Source organism: Thalassophryne amazonica, chromosome 1 (genome assembly GCF_902500255.1).
Source record: "Thalassophryne amazonica chromosome 1, fThaAma1.1, whole genome shotgun sequence".
NCBI classification, from domain to species: domain Eukaryota; kingdom Metazoa; phylum Chordata; class Actinopteri; order Batrachoidiformes; family Batrachoididae; genus Thalassophryne; species Thalassophryne amazonica.
Window position 1 is genome coordinate 159,253,346 of NC_047103.1, and position 27,138 is coordinate 159,280,483.

The 27,138-nt window shown below is 42.3% G+C and overlaps 1 protein-coding gene across 2 annotated transcripts; it reads left to right on the forward strand.

The window, feature by feature from the left end:
* Positions 1-419: 419 nt before the first annotated feature.
* abcb6a (ATP-binding cassette, sub-family B (MDR/TAP), member 6a) lies at positions 420-27,138 on the forward strand. Of its 2 annotated transcripts, none has more exons than XM_034177413.1 (20): positions 420-739; positions 5,764-6,281; positions 7,391-7,531; positions 10,008-10,197; positions 12,194-12,286; positions 12,412-12,604; positions 12,719-12,840; positions 13,030-13,139; positions 13,273-13,338; positions 14,318-14,443; positions 18,854-18,930; positions 19,055-19,118; positions 19,208-19,290; positions 21,151-21,208; positions 21,346-21,450; positions 25,143-25,317; positions 25,440-25,552; positions 26,062-26,156; positions 26,274-26,342; positions 26,418-27,138. In XM_034177413.1, exons 2-20 carry the CDS (start codon positions 5,766-5,768, stop codon positions 26,575-26,577), a joined length of 2,556 nt encoding a protein of 851 aa, XP_034033304.1. In that variant the 5' UTR covers positions 420-739; positions 5,764-5,765; the 3' UTR covers positions 26,578-27,138. The 2 variants fall into 2 exon arrangements, with proteins under 2 accessions (XP_034033304.1, XP_034033300.1); XM_034177409.1 differs by having other exon boundaries at positions 420-738; positions 5,757-6,281; positions 26,418-27,137.

A 27,138-nucleotide genomic window follows, 5' to 3' on the forward strand; every position in this document is an offset into this window, starting at 1 on the left:
GGAATGTCCATAGACATTGCAGAATGTCCTCATGTACTGTAATAAATATTCCACAGTATTTTAGTGATAGGGTCAAGTGGGAGGGGGGAAATGTTGGCTTTTTAAATACTTGAAACTCATGGAGAGAGGATTTAGTATAAACTTTTACAAACAAACTTTAGTGTATAAGTCTGCAACTGCCCAGATATGGACCTATGTACATGTCATGCATCTATGTACACTTGAGTCTGGAATAAAGTTATTAATATTATTATAGTGCTGCTATAACGGGCTGATGCAGAAGGTGGCAGCATTGCAACAATAAGGATGGCGGCTGCCGTTAAACGCCATAGAAGAAGTTTTTCGCTTCAGTGGCTGCAGCCGTGCAGTCTTGTGGAGGGACATTGGCGTAGGGTTTATGATGCATTGTTTTGTTTTGTTTTTTCGTTCTTGTTAGACCCTGCACAAAATGTGGCTTGAATTTAAATTTTTCTCATGGTCTGTGTATAGAGATTTATTCTGAAAACGTCTTCTCTGTGTACTGGTTGACGCTGCCTCCTTCTGCAAGGACAAGCGATCGGTATTCGGAATAACAAACGAGCAATTCCAACAAAATGTTATTTATCCGTCCGTCACGTTGTAAGCTGAGGTTTGTGTAAAGTTGTTTATAAGTGAATGAGACTCAGGTAATTAGTCGTTTTTAGCGCTGTTGCTAACTGTTGCTGTCACTGCATCGTTGAGCTTCACGTGAAGATAACAGGCAAGTAGCAACGTCTTAATGTTTTAAATGCATGCATTACTACTTACAAATTCTTACTGGCTGTTGCCGTTTGATGATGAAGTCGGTTGAATACATCTTTCTTTGCCACTGTTTGACATTAGCCATTTAGAAACTGTTCGATCAAGTGCGACATCGAACCATGACTCAGCGAAAAAAAGTGCGTGAAAAGACTTGTCATCTTTAAAAAGAGGTCACGTTTTCTCAAACGTGAAGATTTTCTTGTTTTTGTTGTTTTTACTGGTTTTGTGATACAGTTTTAAGTCAAACCTAGTCTAAACTGCGTTTTAAAATGTTTTACTCTTTGTAATAATAATAATAATAATAATTTATTAATTTACGAAAACTAAAAAAAAATCTCCTTTAACAGTAGAGTATCCGGATAAAATGCCGAAACCGACTTCTTCTGAAACTTCTGTTCTCTCACGACGTCCTGGATCAATAGAGCCTGAAATGTGGATGTTTTCAGCTTGAAACAGGCTGACGACGGCGCCTGAGAGCGCTGCACGACGTCTCGCTCCGTAGGAAGTCCCTAAAGCGACAGTATCACCTCAAAATCTCTCATCAGCCGTTAAAATTTTCACCGAAAACCATCTTAATTTTTCGAACCGTGTCCACTTCGATGTGTCTCACAGGTTTAGAAAAAATTTTGATCAAACAAAGCGCCAGTCTCTCAGCAACTTATCAGACAAAGGAATTCCGACGAGGGGCTGGACGACTCCTCCCACAAGGAGTGCTCACAGGCGAATGACGTCACCGACAGGCATGGAAAAACTCACGCATGCGCACGAGGGTTCAAGCATGTCTGACGTAAAAACACGAATGAAATCCATATAGTTTTTGAAAAAAAAATAAAAAAAGACCTATACTTTATTGACAGACCTCGTATATAGCGCCAAATCACGAGTAATCGCCTCAAGGCGCTTCACAAACATTTAAAAGCAGAATAAAATGTAATCTGCTTTAAATCAGCTATTATGTCAGCCTTAACTGTCATTTTAATTTTCTCAACAAATAACAGAATTTATTACACTGCTTTAAATGGCTTTAAAATGATTTTAAATTTGTACACCGCCTAGACAGGTTTAGGCTTTAATTAAACTGTATTTAAAGTGGCTAAAACTGAGATTTAAATGTGTGTGAATTTTGTATTGTCTCCAGAAAAGTTTGAAATATCTCTCTCCTTAGGTTCTGAGGATTTATTTATTGATTTTATTTATTAAACAAAGTGGCTCCTCCTGTAGCATTCAGTAACAAACGGCCATGATGATGATGTCATGGCTGTACAGAAGGCTCAAATTTAGGGTGAACATTAGGTTGTGTGTCATCCATGACCTTGGCTAGTTTAAATAACAATGGATAGCAAATCATAGTTTGCATAAGGTACCGTATCAGTAGTAACGGCCTTTAAAAACAAACAAAAAAGAATTGTTTTAATACTTCAGTTTAAAAAGTAATTCATGAAGAAAAGTAATTATCCCCTTCATGAAGAGAGACATGTCCTTTCTTTGGAAGAAATCTTTACAACTGTAGAAAATTGTGTTGGAAATAGCTTGGTAAGATTTCACTAGCTGGGTTTTCATTACAAATTTGTGCCTTGTAAAAGAGGTTTTGATCTCAGCGGGTTTCTACCTGGTTAAATAAAGGTTATTATAAACAACATCAGTGGGTTAAATTTGGAGATGTTTTTATGCATGCAGCTTTTGAACTTTATTAAAAGTTCGGTACCAATTGGATAACTTGGATCAAACTGAGTTTAGTGGACCCTATGTCAGTTTCTGCCAGACCACATTTTCTTCCACATTTAATTATATGGTAAAGTAAAACAAAAATAATAATAATCCTTCATAGGCCACAAATGTTGCCCAGTTTTCACACATCCATGACCTTGGCTAGTTTAAATAACAATGGATAGCAAATCATGGTTTGCATACGGTACCGAATCAGTAGCAACGGCCTTTAAAAACAAACAAAAAAGAATTGTTTTAATGACTTCAGTTTAAGAAGTAATTCATGAAGAAAAGTAATTATCCCTCTCATGAAGAGAGACACATCCTTTTTTTGGAAGTAATCTTTACCACTGTAGAAAATTGTGTTGGAATTGGCTTGGTAAGATTTCACTAGCTGGGTGTTCATTACAGATTTGTGCCAACACCAGCCAGATATCTTCAAGAAGGTGAAATATAAACATGGTCCCTCTGTCTATCACTGTCAGTGTTAACACTGACTGTATAGTAAAAAGTAACACAGTTACTGTGTATGGTACTATCATGCCTGCACCCCTAACCCAAATTAAGGGTGAAGCTAGAAGTCATGCCATAAGTGCTCGGAAGCTCCTGATAACTGCTACCTTCCTGCCCTTATTGGACTATGCAATGTCGTGTATAGGTGTGCCTCAACCAGTTGTCTACAGTTGTCTACTTAACCTTGCGGTATGACTGCGCCTTGAAATTCATCACTGGTTGTAGCCGCCTCGCCCACCACTGAGTTGTGCACCAAAGCGGGCATGTCCTCTTTGTCTGGCAGGCATTATACACACTGGATGATTCTGCTTTACAATACTCTTAATGGACTGGAACGTTCTCCATTCTGAATTGAAACTCTCTGGACTGTCTTCTTTGAACACCTTCTGGCCTATTTTACGAGACTGCGAATGGGATTCTTTTGTGCAGTGCCTATGTTTCTAAATTCGATCTCAGTGGGTTTCCACCTGATTAAGTAAATGTTATTATAAACATCATTGGGTTAAATTTGGAGATATTTTTAATGCATGCAGCTTTTGAACTTTATCTTTATTAAAAGTTCGGTACCACTTGGATAACTTGGATCACAATGGGTTTAGTGGACCCTGTGATGTCAGTTTCTGCTAGACCACATTTTTCTGCCACATTTAATTTTATGGAAAAGTAAAACAAAAAATAATAATACTTCACAGACCACAAATGTTGCCCAGTTTTCATGAAAATTGTTAGATGAGTTTCATACCAAGCCTCACAATACTATCCATATGGTTGATTGATTTCCCTCCCCAGAAAGCATTCATCCATAACAACCAATAAGGGCTGACCGAGATATGACTAGTGGGTGAAATTTTGCGTGTCACTGCAATGCATTCTATGAAAAAGGCCGACAGTCCTGCTATATGTGACCTGTCACTGCAGTTTTGTTTACCTGGTATGTGTTTAAGGTGATTTGCTGGTGTTAATGGTTCCCAGACAGCACAGTTTTCTTCTCTGAAGCTGCAGATACAAGCAAACTGAAAAATCTGCATGCTTACCCATGGATGTCGAATGTCAGCTTCTCCATTCATGTTCAGAGTCCTCATGATTACACTTCCCAAGATATTCATATGTGCCCTCTGCCTGTTTAACATTGCTGTTTTTGTTGCACACATGTAGTCCTTTCCTAGTTAGAATTTCTTGCAGTTGTTTCCTGGTTACCTTTTATAGCAGTACGTCAGACGCCGTATTGCATTTTGTGTGTCAACTAGTTGCCTGGATGACGTGAATTTTCGGATTCTTTACTGATTACAACAAAATCTTCAAAATGATGTTTTTTAAGCTGCAGTAGTTCTGGTACTGTATTTCTTGATGTTGTACAGTCTTTAAATTACAACCCCTGGCAAAAATTATGGAATCACCGGCCTCAGAGGATGTTCATTCCGTTGTTTAATTTTGTAGAAAAAAAGCAGATCACAGACATGACACAAAACTAAAGTCATTTCAAATGGCAACTTTCTGGCTTTAAGAAACACTATAAGAAATCAAGAAAAAAAGATTGTGGCAGTCACTAACGGTTACTTTTTTAGACCAGCAGAGGAAAAAATATGGAATCACTCAATTCTGAGGAAAAAATTATGGAATCACCCTGTAAATTTTCATCCCCCAAATTAACACCTGCATCAAATCAGATCTGCTCATTGACATTGACCCTATGCCATGACATTGACCCTATGTGTCTTTTTGCAAGGAATGTTTTTGCAGTTTTTGCTCTATGGCAAGATGCATTATCATCTTGAAAATGATTTCATCATCCCCAACATCCTTTCAATTGTCCAAAATATCAACATAAACTTGTGCATTTATTGATGATGTAATGACAGCCATCTCCCCAGTGCCTTTACCTGACATGCAGCCCCATATCATCAATGACTGTGGAAATTTACATGTTCTCTTCAGGCAGTCATCTTTATAAATCTCATTGGAAAGGCACCAAACAAAAGTTCCAGCATCATCACCTTGCCCAATGCAGATTCGAGATTCATCACTGAATATGACTTTCATCCAGTCATCCACAGTCCACGACTGCTTTTCCTTAGCCCATTGTAACCTTGTTTTTTTCTGTTTAAGTGTTAATGATGCCTTTCGTTTAGCTTTTCTGTATGTAAATCCCATTTCCTTTAGGCGGTTTCTTACAGTTCGGTCACAGACGTTGACTCCAGTTTCCTCCCATTCGTTCCTCATTTGTTTTGTTGTACATTTTTCGATTTTTGAGACATATTGCTTTAAGTTTTCTGTCTTGACGCTTTGATGTCTTCCTTGGTCTACCAGTATGTTTGCCTTTAACAACCTTCCCATGTTTGTATTTGGTCCAGAGTTTAGACACAGCTGACTGTGAACAACCAACATCTTTTGCAACATTGCGTGATGATTTACTCTCTTTTAAGAGTTTGATAATCCCCTCCTTTGTTTCAGTTGACATCTCTCGTGTTGGAGCCATGATTCATGTCAGTCCACTTGGTGCAACAGCTCTCCAAGGTGTGTTCACTCCTTTTTAGATGCAGACTGACGAGCAGATCTGATATGATGCAGGTGTTAGTTTTGGGGCTGAAAATTTACAGGGTGATTCCATAATTTTTTCCTCAGAATTGAGTGATTCCATATTTTTTTCCTCTGCTTGGTCTAAAAAAGTCTAAAAGATTCCATAATTTTTGCCAGGGGTTGTATTTAACCTGCTAACATGTGCTTGGCCCATGTTTGAAATCATTTGTCTCTCCCCTGTTGCAGTCATGGTGTTTGTTCAGAGCTACTGTGAAGCAAATTCCTCGATCTCCCACACCTGGGTGGATGAAGGCATCGCCCCCTGTTTCTATTTCACCCTGGTCCCCACCATCTTGCTCACAATCTCCTTCTTCCTCGGCACCATCCACTGCATATGCTACCAAAGATATGGCACTGCAATGGAGCCCAAGTTCATCCCACGCTCCCGCCTCTACATTCTCCAGCTGGCTATCTCCTTCCTTCTCCTAGTCCAGTTCCTCAGTGGAATGGTGTGGCAGGCTGCAAATGAAGGGGAGCTGCCAGGTTATGTAATGCTCTATGGGTGCTTTTCAGTGATAGCCTGGACTTGGGCTATAGCTCTGCTTAAGCTGGAGAGAGGTCGGGTCCTGGTGATGGACCGGACAAGGGGCCACAGCACAGTTCTCCTGCTGTTCTGGGCTGGGGCATTCTCGGTTGAAAACTTGGCCTTCATATCGTGGTACAGTCCTCACTGGTGGTGGGGCCTGGAAAAAGTGCAACAACAGGTGCGTGATCAAACCTAAATGCTCTCATCACATAGAGGCTGAGGGAGTATGTGTAGTGAATGTAAGCTTTATAGTGACCTTATAACAAACTGGTTTAGTAACGTGTTCTATTGAAGGTCCAGGTTTCTCCATTCAGCCTCCACGTGTTCTTTCACTTTGGGCCACAGTCTCAGAGTTTGATTATCTCCATTTGTCATTATTCAGGCTTAGGTTTACTTATCTTCAGCTGAATGTGAAAGTACTGATCATGTGTTCCCTGCTTGGTTTCTGTTTCATGATGTCAAATTTATTTTTACATTCTACAACCCTAATTCCAATGAAGTTGGGACATTGTGTGAAATGTAAATAAAAACAGAATACAATGATTTGTAAATCCTCTTCAAGCTATATTCAATTGAATACACCACAAAGACACGATATTTAATGTTCATACTGATAAACTTTATTGTTTTTTGTGCAAATATTTGCTCATTTTGAAATGGATGCCTGCAACACATTTCAAAAAAGCTAATCAACACATGCAAAAAAGACCTTGGCTGACTAATGCTGCACGCCACACCGCCCCTGTGAAAATGTGCACATTTACAAAAAAATAGTGATTTGCAGCGCCACCTATGGGCTGCAGTCAGGCTGAGTCAGCCGCCAAAATGTTCACGTTTTTGTAGAGTCCATATCCGACAGACTAACACTAATGAAAATAAATTTGGCTCACTCAGGGCGCACGGAAATATGAGCATTTGAAAACCTAAATTTTGTGATTTTTGCCATTTTGGCTCATTTTGACCCTAAATTTCCAGGGCCCCCTAAAAAAGAAAAAAAAGCAGACCCTATGAAGGATACACAATGTGATTTCTGTTCATTTCTTGCATACATCTACCCATAAAAGTTTGGGGGGACAAATCTGAAGGGGTCATTAATCACCCTCTAATAGAAACCTGCCTGTCTCTTATAAAAACTGGCTCTTAAAATGCCTTTAAAAAAAAAAGTCCATTATACAGTGTGATTGCTGTAGGCCTCACTACAAAACCTAAGCAACTGTATTAAATTCTTTCCACATTGAGATTCCATTCCACTGCATTGATCGCTGTACATTCCTCTGAACGCCTCAGGTGCAGTTTGCATTTTGGGTCATACGCTACTCTGGTACCGGGCTGCTTTTCTTCATCGGACTCAAAGCTCCGGGGTTGCCACGCAGACCATACATGCTGCTCATCAATGAAGATGAACGGGATGTAGAGAACAGCAGAGAGGTAAATGAGCACGAATGGCATTTTCTTCACAAGTAACCGGTCCTCACAACCAACTGTTCTACAGTCTGGATTAGGCATGGGCCGGTATGATATCCGTGGGCAAAAATACCACAGTATTATGTATAGCTTTAAAATGTTCTTTAACAACATTATGGCTATTTGCATATGAAGCGTGTGTGATTCAGGCGCACTAATTGACGTGATGTCTACCGCTACGAGCATATACCATACCTATACCACTGATAACTTTAGAGTATATACCAAAATTATAGTCACTCTTTTAGACATGTAGCATCTGCCCTGTGGGAAACATGACTTACTTGCTTGGAGAAACGTGGCTGGAATAAGGTCCGGAATTCTGGATGCTCAATACTTGGCCCAGCTTCACCAACAAAGTGCTTGGAATAGATGTATTTGTCCTTCTTGATACGTTTGTGGGAGAAAGTTGGCCGACCACAAGCACAACTCGAGTCCACTGCTTGTACTTCTCAGTGGTTTCAAGTGTAGCAAAGCGGACAAGTTACTCTTGATCGTCAAAACAACTGGAAATCATGCATAAACATATGTCGGACTTCTGACACCACCCTGGGAGTTTCACCCAGGGAATTGGACAATTTGAATAACTTCAACTCAAGACACACGGGTTTGTTGCAAATGAGACAAAGAAGTGGTTCCCAAAATACAAAAAATAATTTATTAACGATAAGATTTCTAGTTAAAATGACAATTTTATAAATACTAATTTAAAACACTACTGATTATAGCCACATGAGGGCGCCCTTGCATCATGCAGCCCGGTGTGGCTGTCAGCTTGAAGCTGTCAGTTTTCCAGTTGTCTACACTGAACGTAAAGCTGCCGCAGCAAACAGGGCACATCCACCGAAATTTTCCAGCAGAGCACCAGAGCAAAGCAGCAGGGCCTCCTTCCACAGCTCTGTCCAAAATCCTACATTTTAAAGACATAAATAACAAATATCTGAAAGAGGAGCTTAACTTCCCGCTATACATACCGAACCGTCCGTCACAGCAATCGGCTGTAACTCGACACCGCCCCAAAGCGTCAACGGCACCACAAACACTCAGCAGTGCACCACCAACAACAGCCCACACAGAGGTCTCTAAACAACAAAACCATTTCCTTAAACACTCAATACACACCTCAAGGAGCCTGCTGCTGTGGCCGATGCCTACCTGTCTTCACGGGAACGTGGAAGTGAACATGTCCAGACACCTGCAGTCAATCTCCAAAAAGAGAGAGAGAAAAGCGCACACTACCTTGTTTTATACAAACACTCTCCTGCCCCAATTAGCTGCACTCAAACCACCATCTGAACATCATTAAGGCCATCCAGCTTGCTACACAAGGATGGGATAAAGTTTACTCCTTCCATGTAATCCTTTGCGGGTATCTTAAATCGCTTCGCGTCGACACAGGCCATAGCTACGGTGCTTTGTTGCCACCGTTTCTGGCTTGAAAGGGCTATTCTGCAGAAAATGAAAAATCCGACTTGGTCCTTTTAGACGGAGGGAAAAGTTCAGTGCAGGCTTCGCCTCCTTCAGCCATGATGCAGAGCTAGTTAACATTAGCTGCCTGTCTGTAAACAGAGACAGAGGTGCGCGTCAGGGGAAAGGGCGGCAGCGGCCGCCTCCGCTCTACCTGTCAAGAATTCTCATAACCCGCTCATACCGTAGGGATGGTATAATGGAAAGTTTTAGTGGTTTTGATACCGTGGCTTTTTCATGGGTGAAACCGGTTATCGCCCCATGTCTAGTCTGGATTAATTTACTGCAAAAGAAGCAGAATTGTGAACAGATTTTGTCCCATACAGATATAATATAGCAAAATATAAATGTGCTTTAATTTTTGCACCTTCTTGCTTTTTCAACTGATAATCTTTCAAGATCAACTGCACATTTTAAAGTGGCCTTTTATTATTAGCAGTTGGAGGAACACTTGGGCAATAATCATTCTATTTAATCTGCATCTTGATCTGCCACACCATCCAAGTGGACGGATTATCTTAGCAAAGGTGACGTGATCACGCACACAGAGGCTAACAAATTTTTGAACAAACCAACAGAAATTAGCCTTTTGTGTCGATGGAAAAAAAATCTTTGTTTTTTGTTGTTTTTTTCTCAACTTCAATGCATGGAAAGTGGGAGCAAAAACAAAAGTGCTGAATTTATATTTTTGTTGAGTACATTTAAAATGTGCGTCCTTTATGTAATCCATGGTTTATTTTGTATACATTTGTTTACGGATTTTTTTTTGGGGGGGGGGCACCTTGTCTGTGTCTTCGAAAATCAGTGCAAAGGTTAAAATTTTCATTTATATCCACCAAGGAAAGTGTGTTTTTTGTTTGTATCCATTTCTTGTTTGTAGTTGGAATACTGAAACTATTGAATATGTGTTTCTATCAGAGCATTTTAGTGAAAGTACTTGTTTTCTTTAATATCATGTATGTCTGTCATTCAGAGACTGTTGGGCACAACAGAAGAGAACCAGTCTACCTGGCAGGATTTTAGCAAGAAAGTGCGTTTGCTTGTTCCTTACATGTGGCCCAGAGGCAACGTCTTCCTCCAGCTGCTGGTCTTATTCTGCTTGATGCTGCTGGGAGTTGAGAGGGCTGTTAATGTGTTTGTACCAATCTACTACAAGAATATTGGTGAGTGATTTACGCTTGAAATTTTTAGAGCTACTGCTTCAATTCAATGTTTCTGATACTGCAGTTTAATATAATGAGCATAGTGGCATATTACAATATCTACAGTAAAACATCTCTGTGGATGATGAAGTAGGAGTGGTACTTTGTGTGTGCTTTATTTTGTTTTTTGCAGTTTTGTTTTTTTGCATCTGAAATAAGGTCATTACTATTTATTTAGTACCTTTTGCTAATTAACCATAACAGGCTGTGGAACTGTGCACCTTGGCTGATTACCCAAACGGTTTTCTCCCAGCCGCACACGAGTAGCATTTTCCTCTCAAGACACACCATTTGGGGAGGGGTTGGAGCTTGCACAGACTCCTAGCACCTACTCAGTCCATGCCTGGCTTGTGTCTGGCCAGCGTATCACCTCATAATTCCAGGCATGCAAAGTGTTCTCGGTATCTCCGATTCCCCTTTTCTGTTCTCCCTGTAAAAATTGGACATGTTGCCGAAGAACCAAACCAGGTCATTCTGAGCCCAGTAGCGTAGTATCCCAGGACGCCCAGCCAGAGCTTGCTCTGATTTCCTGCCTTCACCCAGCCCACCTTCAGCTTAGAACTGCCCAACACATCTATAAAGCTACTCTACACATTTCAGCCATTTCACATGCAAATAACAACTTGAACCTTCATGTTTGCTGACACTCAAAGTATATATTCATCAGTGCTCAGTTTGATCTCTGGGGAAATTTGTGGCAAAAACAAATATCATTTGTACATTATATGTAGAATGGAATTAATGTTTGTGTGTGTGTGTGGTGGGGGGGGGGTGTATATATCATCACAACAGTGGTTACAATTGATGGAATCATTCAACTGCCTAACCACAGAGTAAGTAGTCAGGTCAGTCAGACCTTTGACCCTGTACAAAGGTCAGTTTCAGTTTGTACAGGGATCAAAAGTTAAAGTTCCTTCAATTTTGGTAAAACGTGATGCAAATTATTGATTGAGCTAATAGGATTAATAAATGGAATAGTTTTGATTGTGTTGAATGTTTGGTCTCCAAAGTAAAGGTCAAACAAGGTCAACATCCATTGGATTCTGTGGCATGTGACATGTTACCCCATAACATGATAACTAAGCATGATACATGGTTAATAAATGGTTAACCTTTGTCACCATTTTTGCTGTTTTTACCCCATAACTCCTGATCATTCAGTTATAGATAGACCAAACTATACCTTTTTGGAATATTTATGATCGGACAAATAATGTGGTGTAGTTTTCAAAATGATTTCCGCATTTTTAATTTTGACCCCTGTGTAATTCTTCAATTGACCCCAACCTGGCCACCTATTGAAAATTCAAGTGGCCAGTCGGTTTGTTCAAAAGAGTAATGTCTAAGGAGTTTTTGTGCCAACTTTGGTGCTTGTATCAGCATTTGCACGATTTTGCTCTAAATATTCTCTTACCTGCTGCACTAATAGAGCCTGAGGCACCATTGGTTCTGGTGCGTATCCTCTGATCTGTTCAACTTGAGCTTAAGGTCAGAAGCCCCAAGAGCCATATAACCCGCACTTTAAAATACAGATGAAGTGCTGTTGCTGGTTTATTGAAAATGAGCCGGTTAATTTTAACAAACAGTTCCTCTGGGCATGTAGTGAGATGGAGACGTTTTTATTGTTATTTCAAAAGGCCTTTTAGATATCTTATTGTTTGAAATGGTTTTTGAAATCTGTTTTAATTCTGTTTTTAAATCCTTGCTGTAGCACTTTGAGATTTCTTTGAAATGTAAGGTGCAATACAAATAAAATGTATTATTATTATTATTATTGACAGTTCAGACAGGGGAAGAATGAGACCTGGCTTCAGAGAATGGATGCCAGAACATCAGAGATGAGCACCGGCCCGATGGGTCTTCTCCGGGCCTGTAAAGACTTACTCAGAGAGTGGAGCCACATACACGAAAGTCCTACTTTGGTTTAACTGACCTTGATGTATTTTCCTCTTCTTAGTGAATGAGCTGACTGATGGGAGCAGCTGGCAGATTCTTGCCACGACAGTGTGCATTTATGTCCTGCTGAAGTTCCTGCAGGGAGGAGGTGCAGGTAAGACTTGAGTTTTTGAATGCATAACCCTGCATGTGAATCTGTACTTAGTTTGTTCTTCTAATCACAGAAAACCCATCATGATGCCAACACCTATCACTTCTTCTTCCTCCCCCTCTTTCCAGGTTCATCAGGGTTCATCAGTAACTTGCGCTCGTTCCTCTGGATCCGAGTGCAGCAGTTTACAAACCGCGTGGTTCAGGTGCGTCTGTTTGCCCACTTGCATTCTCTCTCCCTGCGCTGGCATCTGGGCCGTAAAACCGGGGAGGTGCTGAGAAGCATCGACCGCGGCACCACCTCTATAAACAGCTTGCTCAGGTAACAGCTAGGTCTATGAAATTTTAAAAGATGCAGTAGGGGTGCTGTTTTTCTGGTCACCTAAATTATACTGTCCCATTTGAAGACAAAGCAACCTGTCGTTTTTCTGCACAGCTACATTGTGTTCAGCATCTTCCCAACCATCGCTGATATCGTCATTTCCATCATCTACTTCATCACCAATTTCAACGCCTGGTTCGGCCTCATTATCTTTGTCTGCATGACTCTGTACCTCAGTAAGTAGAGAAGCCCGATCTATCCCGATCTAGTTTTTATCCCGGCTACTAATTACTTTGGGTTGGTACCAGTGTGAGTGATTTTAAAGGTAGTCTTATTCATTCAGTGAGTACCCTTGACTTGTATTTGTCATAGGAGTAGTCATTTTAATCGTGTTGATCTTCTTGAATGTTTAATGTTTACACCAGCTCTGACCATCATTATCACTGAATGGAGAACTAAGTACAGACGAGACATGAACCAGCAGGACAACAACGCAAAATCCAAGGCTGTGGACTCCTTGTTAAACTTTGAGACGGTACCTTAAGCTTTTTGTTGTTTCGTCCTTTGTTTCATTAGGTATCCATACCATTATTCTTGCAAATTCTAATGATGTCAAATATGGCTTTTTTTTTTGTTTGTTTGTTTGTTTGTTTTTCTCTTTTCACTAGGTGAAGTACTACAATGCAGAGAACTACGAGGTCAGTCGTTTTGAAGATGCCATCTTGAAGTATCAGGTAAGAACAAGAATTGAGTCCTGTATAAGCCCTCAGAGGCCCATCGGTGCTGGTGTTTATCCCCAGAGTCCATATTGTGGAGTGGATGAGAGTCTCCGACTCCCTCTGGATGGAACACCAGTTCAACCCTGGTTACTTCCTCAACCCAGGCCTGTACCCTTTTACTGAGACAGTGCAGATGACGTGTCTTATAGCACACAGACAGGTACCATGACTAGGAATTGAACCCAGCTCAGTCTATTTGTAGCCCAACTCAACTCACTGAGCTCCCTGGTATCAGGTATGTCTGAGGTAAATTTAGACCTGCACAGACATGAATGAAGTAAAGTTTACTGTACCTTCAAGTGCAGTTCTAAAATCTTTGGGAGCACTCATAATTATAGTACAACTCCCCCCACACACAAACAGTTGATCACAAAAGTACACTAAACTGTTGTAGTCTTTACCATGTTGTACGTAGACTTTGAAACAGCTCTCAGGTGCCAGTTTTCTGATCTTAACAGGACCCACACTGTCAAGCAGAGCTCAAAGCACTGCATTATCTCTCAGGACTATCTCAAAAACAAGACTGACTCAACATCATGTAGTCTGCTGTTAAGATTTCCTGCAACTGTGATGACACCCAACGTCTGTTATCGTTCACTCACCTTTGATCTGTACTCCTGATTGCTTGAAACTGCAATGCAGATCATCAATCCAAGGAGCATATAAGTGTCATCAGCATTTGAACATATGATCTGCACCAGAATGTAATCTTTCCTTGAATTAAGCCCCGCCTCACTACCGAATTGCATTAAAATTAGTTTGGGTTTTTTTTTGAGATCCTGTTGACAAATTGCAGTGAGACCAACCTCCTGGATGGAGCAGAGTGTAACCAGAGAGCTGTGGCGCTGGCACATTTTGTAGTTACCATTTTATGGGAAACAAATCTTTTAAGAATGTCTAAGGCTTGTCATCATTGTGTGTCTTCCTGTGTTAGTTGTCAGAGTGGAAGACCCAGGCATCCCTGGCCCTCCTAAACCAGACGCAGAACCTCATCATCGGATCAGGTCTTCTTGCTGGGTCTCTGCTCTGTGCCTATTTTGTGACTGAAGGAAAGTTTCAGGTATTAATGTGATCAGACATTTGTTGATATTTTTATTAAGAGGCTCATTTTTGAGTGAATATCTGAGTCACTATTGTGTTAAGATAATGAGTTATTGAAGATCAGACTTAGTTTATTAGTTTACTTATTTGTTTTTCCTTCATGTTTAAATTTTTTATTCTGAAGTGTAGAAGCTTCACATTTTAAATCATAATTTGAGAAACATTTTTGTTTCTTCCACTACTCTTCTGATGTACTTGGCCCAGTTTTCACTAAGCCTGCTGTGTGCATGTAACGTGACCTGTGAATTGTCCTTAGGGATTTGTTTTGGCAAAGGTCAAGGTGATTGGGGTCAGATGTCAAAATTCTAATATTTACTTTTTTTACAAACAATGTCCACCAAACTTGACACACATTTTGGTGGGTTATGGAATTGCTCAGGTGACCACATTTGCCAAAGGTCAGTCATTGGGGTCAAGGTCATATTTGACTGTCTGTCTGTTGGCCAACTCGAGTCCTTTTGCTGATTTCTACCAAACTTGTGATGTCAATGAAGGATTACACCAGAATTGTCTTTAAAGTATTCATTTTGTCAAGGAATTTGATTTTTCTCAACTTGGTTTGGACCAAATGTCTCACACACTGATAGGCTGAATGACCCCAAATCCCATCCAAATGAAAATTCGACCCACATTCAGGAGGTGTCAAAGTGCGTTCACGGCTGTCAGACAGTATTCTGAGTGCAGTCTAAACAGTCAGGCACAGTCATGTGGCCCCCTTGAATGTTTTGCACATGTTCAAAACATTTGTGGGGCAGTTCAAAGTGGAAAAATATCAAACAGCAGTTGAAGTGCCATCTGACTGCATTCTAAACAATCAGACGGCCTTAAAATGGCATTTGTGACATTCTGATTGCGTTTGGGGGGCAGGGTGTTCGGCATGTTTCTGCCACGGCCGAATGTCATGAATGCGCTTGAACGCACCACGAGTGCACCTCGAGTGCTGCTGGATAATATCCTGCCGCACCACAATTGTGTGGCTTGTAAGTGTGGCTTGTAAGACTACCAGAGCAAGAATTGTAGCTGAGGAAGCTTCTGTGATTTGAAGCGAAACGTCCTCACGTCAAGCAACCCAGTCCAGTCGAAGATTCAAGCTTCTCTACTATGGCTTGTAAGTGCATTCTTATTGTGCGTACTGCAATCTGGCAGCTGTCCAGGTACAATTACTCTGTTCCATCTACATTTGTACCACGTTTGGAATCAGTCAGGGTGGGTCGGTGCGCAGTCTGGGTATTTGGGTGGCTGCCCTCCGCAATTCTTATTCTCCCCCAGACATGGCAAGAATCGTGGGTTTTTGTACATTCTGCCTGAGTCACCTCGGCTTGTGCTCATTCGTACTGAGTGTGATGGGGGTCTTAGGTGGATTCCATAACTGCCCTGGCAAGGTAAACCATTTGGATTAAGATCATTGGGGTCACATATCAGACAGCCATAGCTGTTAACTGTCTTCATGCCCACAGGTGCTGGTTTATACAACCCCTGGCAATAATATGGATCACCGGCCTCGGAGGATGTTCATTCAGTTGTTTAATTTTGTAGAAAAAAAAGCAGATCACAGACATGACACAAAACTAAAGTCATTTCAAATGGCAACTTTCTGGCTTTAAGAAACACTATAAGAAATCAAGAAAAAAAAATTGTGGCAGTCAGTAACAGTTACTTTTTTAGACCAAGCAGAGGGAAAAAAAATATGGACTCACTCAATTCTGAGGAATAAATTATGGAATCACCCTGTAAATTTTCATCCCCAAAACTAACACCTGCATCAAATCAGATCTGCTCGTTAGTCTGCATCTAAAAAGGAGTGATCACACCTTGGAGAGCTGTTGCACCAAGTGGACTGACATGAATCATGGCTCCAACACGAGAGATGTCAATTGAAACAAAGGAGAGGATTATCAAACTCTTAAGAGGGTAAATCATCATGCAATGTTGCAAAAGATGTTGGTTGTTCACAGTCAGCTGTGTCTAAACTCTGGACCAAATACAAACAACATGGGAAGGTTGTTAAAGGCAAACATACTGGTAGACCAAGGAAGACATCAAAGCGTCAAGACAGAAAACTTAAAGCAATATGTCTCAAAAATCGAAAATGCACAACAAAACAAATGAGGAACGAATGGGAGGAAACTGGAGTCAATGTCTGTGACCGAACTGTAAGAAACCGCCTAAAGGAAATGGGATTTACATACAGAAAAGCTAAACGAAAGCCATCATTAACACCTGAACAGAAAAAAACAAGGTTATAATGGGCTAAGGAAAAGCAATCCTGGACTGTGGATGACTGGATGAAAGTCATATTCAGTGATGAATCTCGAATCTGCATTGGGCAAGGTGATGATGCTGGAACTTTTGTTTGGTGCCGTTCCAATGAGATTTATAAAGATGACTGCCTGAAGAGAACATGTAAATTTCCACAGTCATTGATGATATGGGGCTGCATGTCAGGTAAAGGCACTGGGGAGATGGCTGTCATTACATTATCAATAAATGCACAAGTTTACGTTGATATTTTGGACACTTTTCTTATCCCATCAATTGAAAGGATGTTTGGGGATGATGAAATCATTTTTCAAGATGATAATGCATCTTGCCATAGAGCAAAAACTGTGAAAACATTCCTTGCAAAAAGACACATAGGGTCAATGTCATGGCCTGCAAATAGTCCGGATCTTAATCCAATTGAAAATCTTTGGAGGAAGTTGAAGAAAATGGTCCATGACAAGGCTCAAACCTGCAAAGCTGATCTGGCAACAGCAATCAGAGAAAGTTGGAGCCAGATTGATGAAGAGTACGGTTTGTCACTCATTAAGTCCATGCCTCAGAGACTGCAAGCTGTTATAAAAGCCAGAGGTGGTGCAACAAAATACTAGTGATGTGTTGGAGCATTCTTTTGTTTTTCATGATTCCATAATTTTTTCCTCAGAATTGAGAGTCCATATTTTTTTCCCTCTGCTTGGTCTAAAAAAGTAACCATTACTGACTGCCACAATTTTTTTTTCTGATTTCTTATAGTGTTTCTTAAAGACAGAAATTTGCCATTTGAAATGACTTTAGTTTTGTGTCATGTCTGTGATCTGCTTTTTTTCTACAAAATTAAACAACTGAATGAACATCCTCCGAGGCCGGTGATTCCATAATTTTTGCCAGGGGTTGTATAATTCTATGTTCTCCATTGCAGTTCCTAATGTCATAGTTTCTATTTATACTCAACAAAAATATAAACGCAACACTTTTGGTTTTGCTCCCATTTTGTATGAGATGAACTCAAAGAACTAAAACTTTTTCCACATACACAAGATCACCATTTCTCTCAAATATTGTTCACAAACCAGTCTAAATCTGTGATAGTGAGCACTTCTCCTTTGCTGAGATAATCCATCCCACCTCACAGGTGTGCCATATCAAGATGCTGATTAGACACCATGATTAGTGCACAGATGTGCCTTAGACTGCTCACAATAAAAGGCCACTCTGAAAGGTGCAGTTTTATCACACAGCACAATGCCACAGATGTCGCAAGATTTGAAGGAGCGTGCAATTGGCATGCTGACAGCAGGAATGTCAACCAGAACTGTTGCTCGTGTACTGAATGTTCATTTCTCTACCATAAGCCGTCTCCAAAGGCGTTTCAGAGAATTTGGCAGTACATCCAACCAGCCTCACAACCGCAGACCACGTGTAACCACACCAGCCCATGACCTCCACATCCAGCATGTTCACCTCCAAGATCGTCTGAGACCAGCCACTCGGACAGCTGCTGGAACAATCGGTTTGCATAACCAAAGAATTTCTGCACAAACTGTCAAACTGTCTCAGGGAAGCTCATCTGCATGCTCGTCGTCCTCATCGGGGTCTTGACCTGACTCCAGTTCGTCGTCGTAACCGATTTGAGTGGGCAAATGCTTGCATTCGCTGCCGTTTGGCACGTTGGAGAGGTGTTCTCTTCACGGATGATGCGAAGGAGATGTGTTGCACTGCATGAGGCAAATGGTGGTCACACCAGATACTGACTGGTATCCCCCCCCAATAAAACAAAACTGCACCTTTCAGAGTGGCCTTTTATTGTGGGCAGTCTAAGGCACACCTGTGCACTAATCATGGTGTCTAATCAGCATCTTGGTATGGCACACCTGTGAGGTGGGATGGATTATCTCAGCAAAGGAGAAGTGCTCACTATCACAGATTTAAACTGGTTTGTGCACAGTATTTGAGGGAAATGGTGATATTGTGTATGTGGAAAAAGTTTTAGATCGTTGAGTTAATCTCATACAAAATGGGAGCAAAACCAAAAGTGTTGCGTTTATATTTTTGTTGAGTATACATTGTAGCTCTTCAGATTTTAGTTTCCACTTTAATCCTCTGATCATAGGTTGGAGATTTCGTTTTGTTTGGCACCTACATTGTTCAGCTTTACACTCCACTCAACTGGTTTGGAACCTACTACAGGTAAGTGGGGAAACAAAACAAAAAAAACTGTTTTGATACCTTTACAACAGAACCTGTTAAATGTGGTCCCATAAGAATAAATGTTAAACATTTTTTCAGTTCTTGAATGTTCTTTTCACTGCAGAATGATCCAGACTTCTTTCATTGACATGGAAAGCATGTTTAAACTTTTTGAAGAGGAGAGAGAGGTACATTAGAAACAGTATCTGACATGTTTTCACTCTATATGTTGTGGTGTAATTTGAGTCTGGCTTTTATTTACGATCTAATTTTGCAGGTGAAAGATGATGTAAATGCAGGAAATCTCTATGATGTTGGAAAAGTGGATTTTGAGAATGTGTATTTCAGCTACACAGACGGGTTAGTTGACGTTTATTTTCTAAAATGTTAAATGGACTGCATTTATATACCGCCTTTCCATCTGCATCAGATGCTCAAAGCACTTTACAATAATGCCTAACATTCACCCCGATGTTCGGGTGCTGCCATGCAAGGCGCTCACTACACCGGGAGCAACTCGGGGATTAAGGACCTTGACCAAGGGCCCTTAGTGATTTTATGGTCAGGCTGGGATTTGAACCAAGGATCTAGGGCTGCAGCTATCAAACCGATAGAATACTCAATTTTAGTAATCAAGTATTCTATCGATTATTCTGGTGATTAATCGAGTAGTTGGATAAAAAGTACTTTGGCGTTTTAATAGATCAACACTCCAGAGCTCTCCCTAAGCAATGGTACAATGTCACGGAGATTGTCAGATTTAATGTATCCCTTTCTGGTTTCCTGGGTAAATTTTTTTTTTTTTTTTTAGGTTGGTAGACTGAGTCCCTCCCTGCGTGATTTTTTTTTTTTTTTTTTATCCCTCTTTCTCTGCGATTCAGCAGTCACTGTTTTTCTTATTATTATTATTTTATTTGAGTTACCGTGTTTGTGAAGTGTTGTGTGTTGCCCAAAAAAGCGAAAAAAAAATTAAAAAGCGAAGCACTGAGTGCGGGTCTGAGCAAAACACAGAAGAAAGAGTGGACTTCTTCCAGAGACTGTTTGTCAGTGTGGCCGGGGACGGAGCTGTAACTCGATGATGTGAGGCTCTCAGACCGGGCAGAGAGAGGCAGCAGCCAGCCGCCGCGCAAATAGCCATTCCCGACGTAGAGCGGAGAGCAAGCAGCGGATGAAACAGTGTTTTTTTAACAATAGACAAACACACTGCTTCGTTTTAAATGCGCAGTAAGCCATTTCAGATGATCAGCGTGGACTGTCTTTCTCCTAAAAGGCTTTATTTCACTCTGTGTGTCGCGCTGGAAACCTGTAGCTTTTGTGCTAATTTGATTAGCACTTACGCGGCCTGTGCGCATGCTCTAGTCTTCTTCTGTTTGTTTTTGTGGGGACATTACAGCATCACACACAGGCCTGGCATATGTACTACAATTTTAAAGCTTCGAGACAGAATTTGCCTCGGAACATTTTTTGTAATCGAATTATTCGAGTTACTCAACTAATCGTTTCAGCCCTACGAGGATCCTCTGGTCTCAAGCCCAACAGCTTAACTGCTAGACCATCACCTACCCTTAGCATGATGAGAATTGAGTGAAGATTTTATCTAATGTAAGTAACCTATGCATTAGTGACATATAGACACCCTCCACTGACTGTAGTGTTTCGAAACAATTGATGATATAATGAGGCCCTTTTGATACGCACTCTGTAGCTATGTTCCCAAACATGGGTGTTGCAAAGGTTTAAAAACATTCTGGAATAGTGGTTTGAGGTCATCTTCACTAATTTGCAGTACTGACAATAAGTTTTGGCATCATCCCCAGTCACACACTCTATCAATTCATTATTTTTTTATTTTACTTACCTGTTCAGTTATATATTTTGTCATATATTTGCTAATGTACTGGTAGCATGTTTATACCCGCAGTTGTCATCTTGTTTGCTGTCAAGTTGCATGAATCATCCAGTTGGTAGCACACCAACTGGATGTATTATGTAGGCAAAACAAAGTTGTTGTTTTTTTATTGATCTGGTGCATCACAGTTAACTACTGCCTCATTATTTCATTTTTGTTATGTGGTCTTTTTATTTGATGAATTACATGGTGGTAGCATTTATTGTTTTTGAGTTATTGCTAACAAAAGTCGTACGCCCTTTACCAGTGCAGAAACAAAATTATCATTTTGTTAGAAGATGCAGCACTTAGGTTTCCCTCCTGTTTTACAGCAAAGAGATTCTCAGGGACATTTGCTTCACTGTAGATCCAGGACAAACTGTTGCCCTGGTAAGTTTGTGGCACTAATTTGAGACAAGATTTGCCCTTCACGTTACAGTTAAGCTGTCAGTCTTAAACAACCAAACAAAAAAAAAAAAGATAATCTCAACACCATGAAGTTATAACTTTGTTGTTCTTGTCCATAGGTTGGGCCATCGGGGTCTGGGAAAAGCACAATCATTCGACTCCTTTTCCGTTTCTATGATGTTCAGGGAGGATGCATTCGCATAGATGGCCAGGATATATCAAAAGTAGGTTGCTGACATCAAAGCACATGACATCACAATAGAATTGAATGTATAGAGATTTTTTTTTTTAAAGACAGTTTGTGGATTTTATTGAAACTTCACGCAGTGGTCACTGTAACAGTGAGTACAGGCGTGACCCCACCGCAAAGAACAGACCGGATGATTTGAGTCCACAGTTCGTTATTTTACAGTGTCAGGAACAGTCCGGGATGGTACCGGTCTTTCAAAGGGAGGCAGCAGAGGGTCATCCAAACACAGGCAAAAAATGTTAATAACAGACTTCTCATACCCAGGATGTCAGCAAGGGTCTGTACAAGGACAGCAATCACCAGAAACACCGGGGTGTGTGTGTGTGTGTGTGTGGGGGGGGGGGGGGGGCTTTACAATCAGGACCTGAGATGAGACAGGGAGATAATAATAAACTCTGTTTTTTTGTTTGTTTGTTTTTTCCTCTCAAAATCATTTTGAAAATCATGCTAAGAACAACACAGAGTGCAACAAACAGTGTAAAACTGGCCTACCTTGGCTCAGATCATCAGTCAATCAGTTCTGCACTGGAACGTTTTGTGCATGCAGAACTCTTAATCTGCGAAGCAATGAGGAAAGCAACTGTGGAGGTTTTAAGACTTAAAAGTACCTTTTAAGGGTTTTAATGGCCAAAAACGGACAGAAAAAATACAAATACATTAGGAACATCCCAACCCAACGATCACCGGATGCTTTCAATCTCAATTTAATTTATTTTAATTTATATAGCGCCAAATCACAACAAAGTTGCCTCAAGGTGCTTCACACAAGTAAGGTCTAACCTTACCAACCTTGAATCCATGCTTGAATCCTAATAATATATAATTTTGAGAGCTTGTTCACAAACTGCTCATTTTATGTTTATTAAGTTTGTTGTGCTCCCCCTCTAGCTGCCACCTTATCATGGTGGGGGAGTTTGCGTACCCAGATGATCCTAGGAGCTATGTTGTCAGGGGCTTTGTGCTCCCTGTAGGGTCTCCCAAGGCAAACAGGTCCTAGGTGATGGGTCAGACTAAGGGCAGTTCAGAACCTCCATGACCAGTAAAAAAAAAATCAAGGACCGAGATGTCGCCCGGTATGGCGGAGCCGGGGCCCCACCCTGGAGCCAGGCCTGGGGTTGGGGCTCGCGTGTGAGCACCTGGTGGTCGGGCCTTAGCCCATGGGGCCCGGCTGGGCTCAGCCTGAAAGAGCGACATGGGCCCGCCCTTCTGTGGGTTCACCACCTGCAGAGAGGATTGGGTGGCGGTCGAGGGCGGGTGGCCCGGTCCATGCTCACAGCACCTGGCTGTTGGGACGTGGAATGTCACCTCGCTGGGGGGGAAGGAGCCTGAGTACCCGATTTCCTGGAGTCCCTGGGAGGGGTTTAGATAGCACTCCAACTGGGGACTCTATTGTTCTCCTGGGGGATTTCAACACCCACGTGGGCGGCGACAGTGAGACCTGGAGGGGGGTGATCGGGAAGTACGGCCTCCCCAATCTGAACCCGAGTGGTGTTCAGTTGTTGGACTTCTGTGCTAGTCACAGTTTGTCCATCACGAACACCATGTTCGAGCACAAGGGTGTCCATAAGTGCACGTGGCACCAGGACACCCTGAGCCGGAGGTCGATGATCGACTTTGTAGTCGTATCATCTGACCTTCGGCCACGTGTCTCGGACACTCGAGTGAAGAGAGGAGCAGAGCTGTCGACCGATCACCACCTGGTGGTGAGTTGGATCCACTGGGAGGGGAGGAAGCCGGTCAGACCTGGCAGGCCCAAACGTATCTTGAGGGTCTGCTGGGAACGACTGGCGGAACACTCTGTCAGCAAGGTCTTCAACTCCCACCTCCGGGAGAGCTTCTCCCAGATCCCGGGGGAGGTTGGAGACATGGAGTCCGAGTGGACCATGTTCTCCACCTCCATTGTCGATGCGGCCGCTCGTAGCTGTGGTCACAAGGTCTCTGGTGCCTGTCACGGCGGCAATCCCCAAACCCGGTGGTGGACACCGGAAGTAAGGGATGCCGTCAAGCTGAAGGAGTCCTACTTATCTATGTTGATAGGTGGGACCCCAGAGGCAGCTGACAGGTACCGGTAGGCCAAGCGTGCCGCAACCCGTGCGGTTGCAGAGGCAAAAACTCAGGTCTGGGAGGAGTTTGGGGAGGCCATGGAGGAGGACTATCGATCGGCCTCGTAGAGATTCTGTCAAACTGTCCGACGCCTCAGGAGGCGGAAGCAGCTCTCCACCAGCACTGTTTACGGTGCGGGTGGGGAGCTGTTGACCCTGACTGGGGATGTTGTCGGGTGGTGGAAGTAGTACTTCGAGGAGCTCCTCAATCCCATCATCACGTCTTCCGAAGAGGAAGCAGAGACTGGGGACTCAAAGGCGAAGTCATCCATTACCCAGGCCGAAGTCACCGAGGTGGTTAGAAAGCTGCTCGGTGGCAAGGCTCCTGGGGTGGATGAAATCCGTCCTGAGGACCTTAAGTCTCTGGATGCTGTGGGACTGTCTTGGTTGACACGCCTCTGCAACATTGCGTGGCGATCGGGGACAGTGCCTCTGGATTGGCAGACCGGGGTGGTGGTCCCTCTGTTTAAGAAGGGGGACCGGAGGGTGTGTTCCAACTATAGGGGGATCGCACTCCTCAGCCTCCCCGATAAGGTTTATTCCAGAGTACTGGAAAGGAGAATTCGACCGATGGTCGAACCTCGAATTCAGGAGGACCAGTGTGGTTTTCGTCCTGGTCGCGGCACACTGGACCAGCTCTACACACTCCATCGGGTGCTCGAGGGGTCATGGGAGTTCACCCAACCAGTCCACATGTGTGTTGTGGATCTGGAGAAGGCGTTCGACTGTGTCCCTCGGGGCATCCTGTGGGGAGTGCTCCGGGAGTACGGGGTCCGGGGTCCTTTGCTAAGGGCTATCTGGTCCCTGTACGACCACAGCAGGAGCTTGGTTCGCATTGCCAGTAGTAAGTCAAACCGCCAGGGCTGTCCTTTGTCACCGGTTCTGTTCATTATTTTTATGGACAGAATTTCTAGGCGCAGCCAGGGTGTAGAGGGGGTCTGGTTTGGGAACCACAGAATCTCGTCTCTGCTGTTTGTGGACAATGTGGTTCTGTTGGCTTCGTCAAATCAGGACCTTCAGCGTGCACTGGGGCGGTTTGCAGCCGAGTGTGAAGCGTCCGGGATGAAAATCAGCACCTCCAAATCCAAGGCCATGGTTCTCGACCGGAAAAAGGTGCTTTGCCCTCTTCAGGTCGGTGGAGTGTCCTTGCCTCAAGTGGAGGAGTTTAAGTATCTCTGGGTCTTGTTCACGAGTGAGGGACGGATGGAGTGTGCGATCGATAGACGGATCGGTGCAGCATCTGCAGTGATGCGGTCGCTGTATCGGACCATCGTGGTGAAGAGAGAGCTGAGTAGGGGGGCAAAGCTCTCGATTAACCGATCGATCTACGTTCCGATCCTCACCTATGGTCATGAGATTTGGCTCATGACCGAAAGAACGAGATCGCGAGTACAAGCAGCAGATTTTAAAATGTATTTTATTGCTTAATTGTATATTAATTCAGCCACAGCTTTAGAAATTACATTATAAGTTTTTCTCATATTGGTTTGGTGTTTTCCATCAGCAGTTAGCAATAAGTGACAATACTGATGACGGTGACACATTTTGTTTGCTCTTCCCTCAGGTGAAGCAGTCATCTCTGCGAGCTCATATCGGTGTTGTTCCTCAGGACACTGTGCTTTTCAACGACAATATCCGGGACAACATTCGCTACGGTCGCATCTCTGCTAGCGACCAAGAAGTGGAGGAGGCAGCCATAGCTGCTGATATCCACGACAAAATCATGACTTTCCCTGAAGGTAACGTACCCCTTAGTCTGAAGACCTTTATGCAAACCAACTGTACATTCTTCACTTTTCCACATCCCTTTTTTTTTTTTTTTTTTTTTTTTATCACCAGCTTGCATTTTTTTCTCTGGTAGGTTATGATACACAGGTGGGTGAAAGAGGTCTGAAGCTTAGCGGAGGTGAGAAGCAGAGGGTGGCTATTGCCAGAACCATCCTCAAAGCGCCACAGATCATCCTGCTGGATGAAGTAACAACATCACAGACGAACTCATTTATGAATAGACTTAAAGCTGCAATGTGTGGATTTAGGGGCCTTTATTAGCAGAAATGGAGTATAGCTGTGTATATTTACCTGCAGCAATGAATCTATGTGAGCTTAGAATGAGCCCGTCATGTCTCCATGGTAGCGCCCCCCCCACCATGGAAGCTGTTATGTTCGTACAGTAGCCCAATGAGACCTCATTATCACACACGTTTATCACAAGAGAAGGCAAAGTAGTGTGGATCTACATCACCAAACAAGCAAAAACATGAGGAGAATCAAAACCGTCACTGCAACAGCAATGCACTCTGCAATCACTCACCACTAGATGGCACTAAGTCCTACACACTGTAGCTTTACGTTTGTCATATTGCCCTTTCTTCTTTAGCTTGCTATGAATGAGTCCTTATTCAGATTTTACCTAATTGGATGAGTTTCAGAACCATGTTTCACTTTTATTTATCCTAAAGTGATTATATCTAACTTTGCTTCAGGCTACGTCCGCCCTGGACACACAGACAGAACGCAACATCCAGACCTCACTGGCTAAAGTCTGCGCAAATCGGACCACAATTGTTGTAGCTCACAGGTAAGAGGCATGCACTTTATTTTTCCATGTCAGGGCTTTTTCAGCTCCCATCTTGTTTAAAGAAAGCAATAAATTGGTCTGGGTTGTGTTGCTCCTTGTTGTTTTTGCGTTACACAGGCTATCGACCATCATCGGAGCAGATCAGATTCTGGTTATAAGTGAAGGTCGGATTGCCGAGCGCGGAGGGTAAGTGTCTTTTATTCTTATGTCTGTACAGTATGTTCTGTTAGCTGAACCTTAATTGGTTTCTCGTCATCTAAGACATGACGAGCTGCTGCTAAAAGGAGGTTTGTATACCGACATGTGGATGCAGCAACAACAGGCTCAAGATTCCGACTCCTCGTCAGACACAGAAAGCAAAGACCGCAAGTCTGAGAAACTGCAGCCACCATCGACATCTTCAGGCCGCCATGGCCAGTGAGAGAGAGAGAGAGAGTGTGTGTGTGTGTGTGTGTGTGTGTGTGTGTGTGTGTGTGTGTGTGTGTGTGTGTGTGTGTGTGTGTGTGTGTGTGTGTGTGTGTGTGTATAAATTGGTTTGATTGTACAAAGAGTTGATGGAGGTGTGAAAAAGTGCCTTTTCAAACCTGATAAGATTCGAACACTGGAAGCGTTTGTCTTTATAACAGCAGTGCTAACTCTAAAATTTTAAGTCGAGCAAAAATGACAATTTCTACAGTTGTTTAAATAGGGGGATTTATAACAGTGTATTTGTGCCATTATAGGTGAAAAGAAGGCGGGGGGGCATATATTTTAAGGAGCGGAAAAAACTAAACTCTAAATCTGATGAAAAATTATATTCTGAGATTTAAAGGCTATAAATTTACAAATTATTTTGACAAAAAAACATCTCAATATTTTGAGTGTTTTTGTCATAAATTTGCAACTTTTGTTTATTTTTTCTTTTTATGACTTGGTGACCTCAGAAATGTTCCCCTCTCTCACACACACACAAATTTATGATTTTATGACAGAAATACTCATT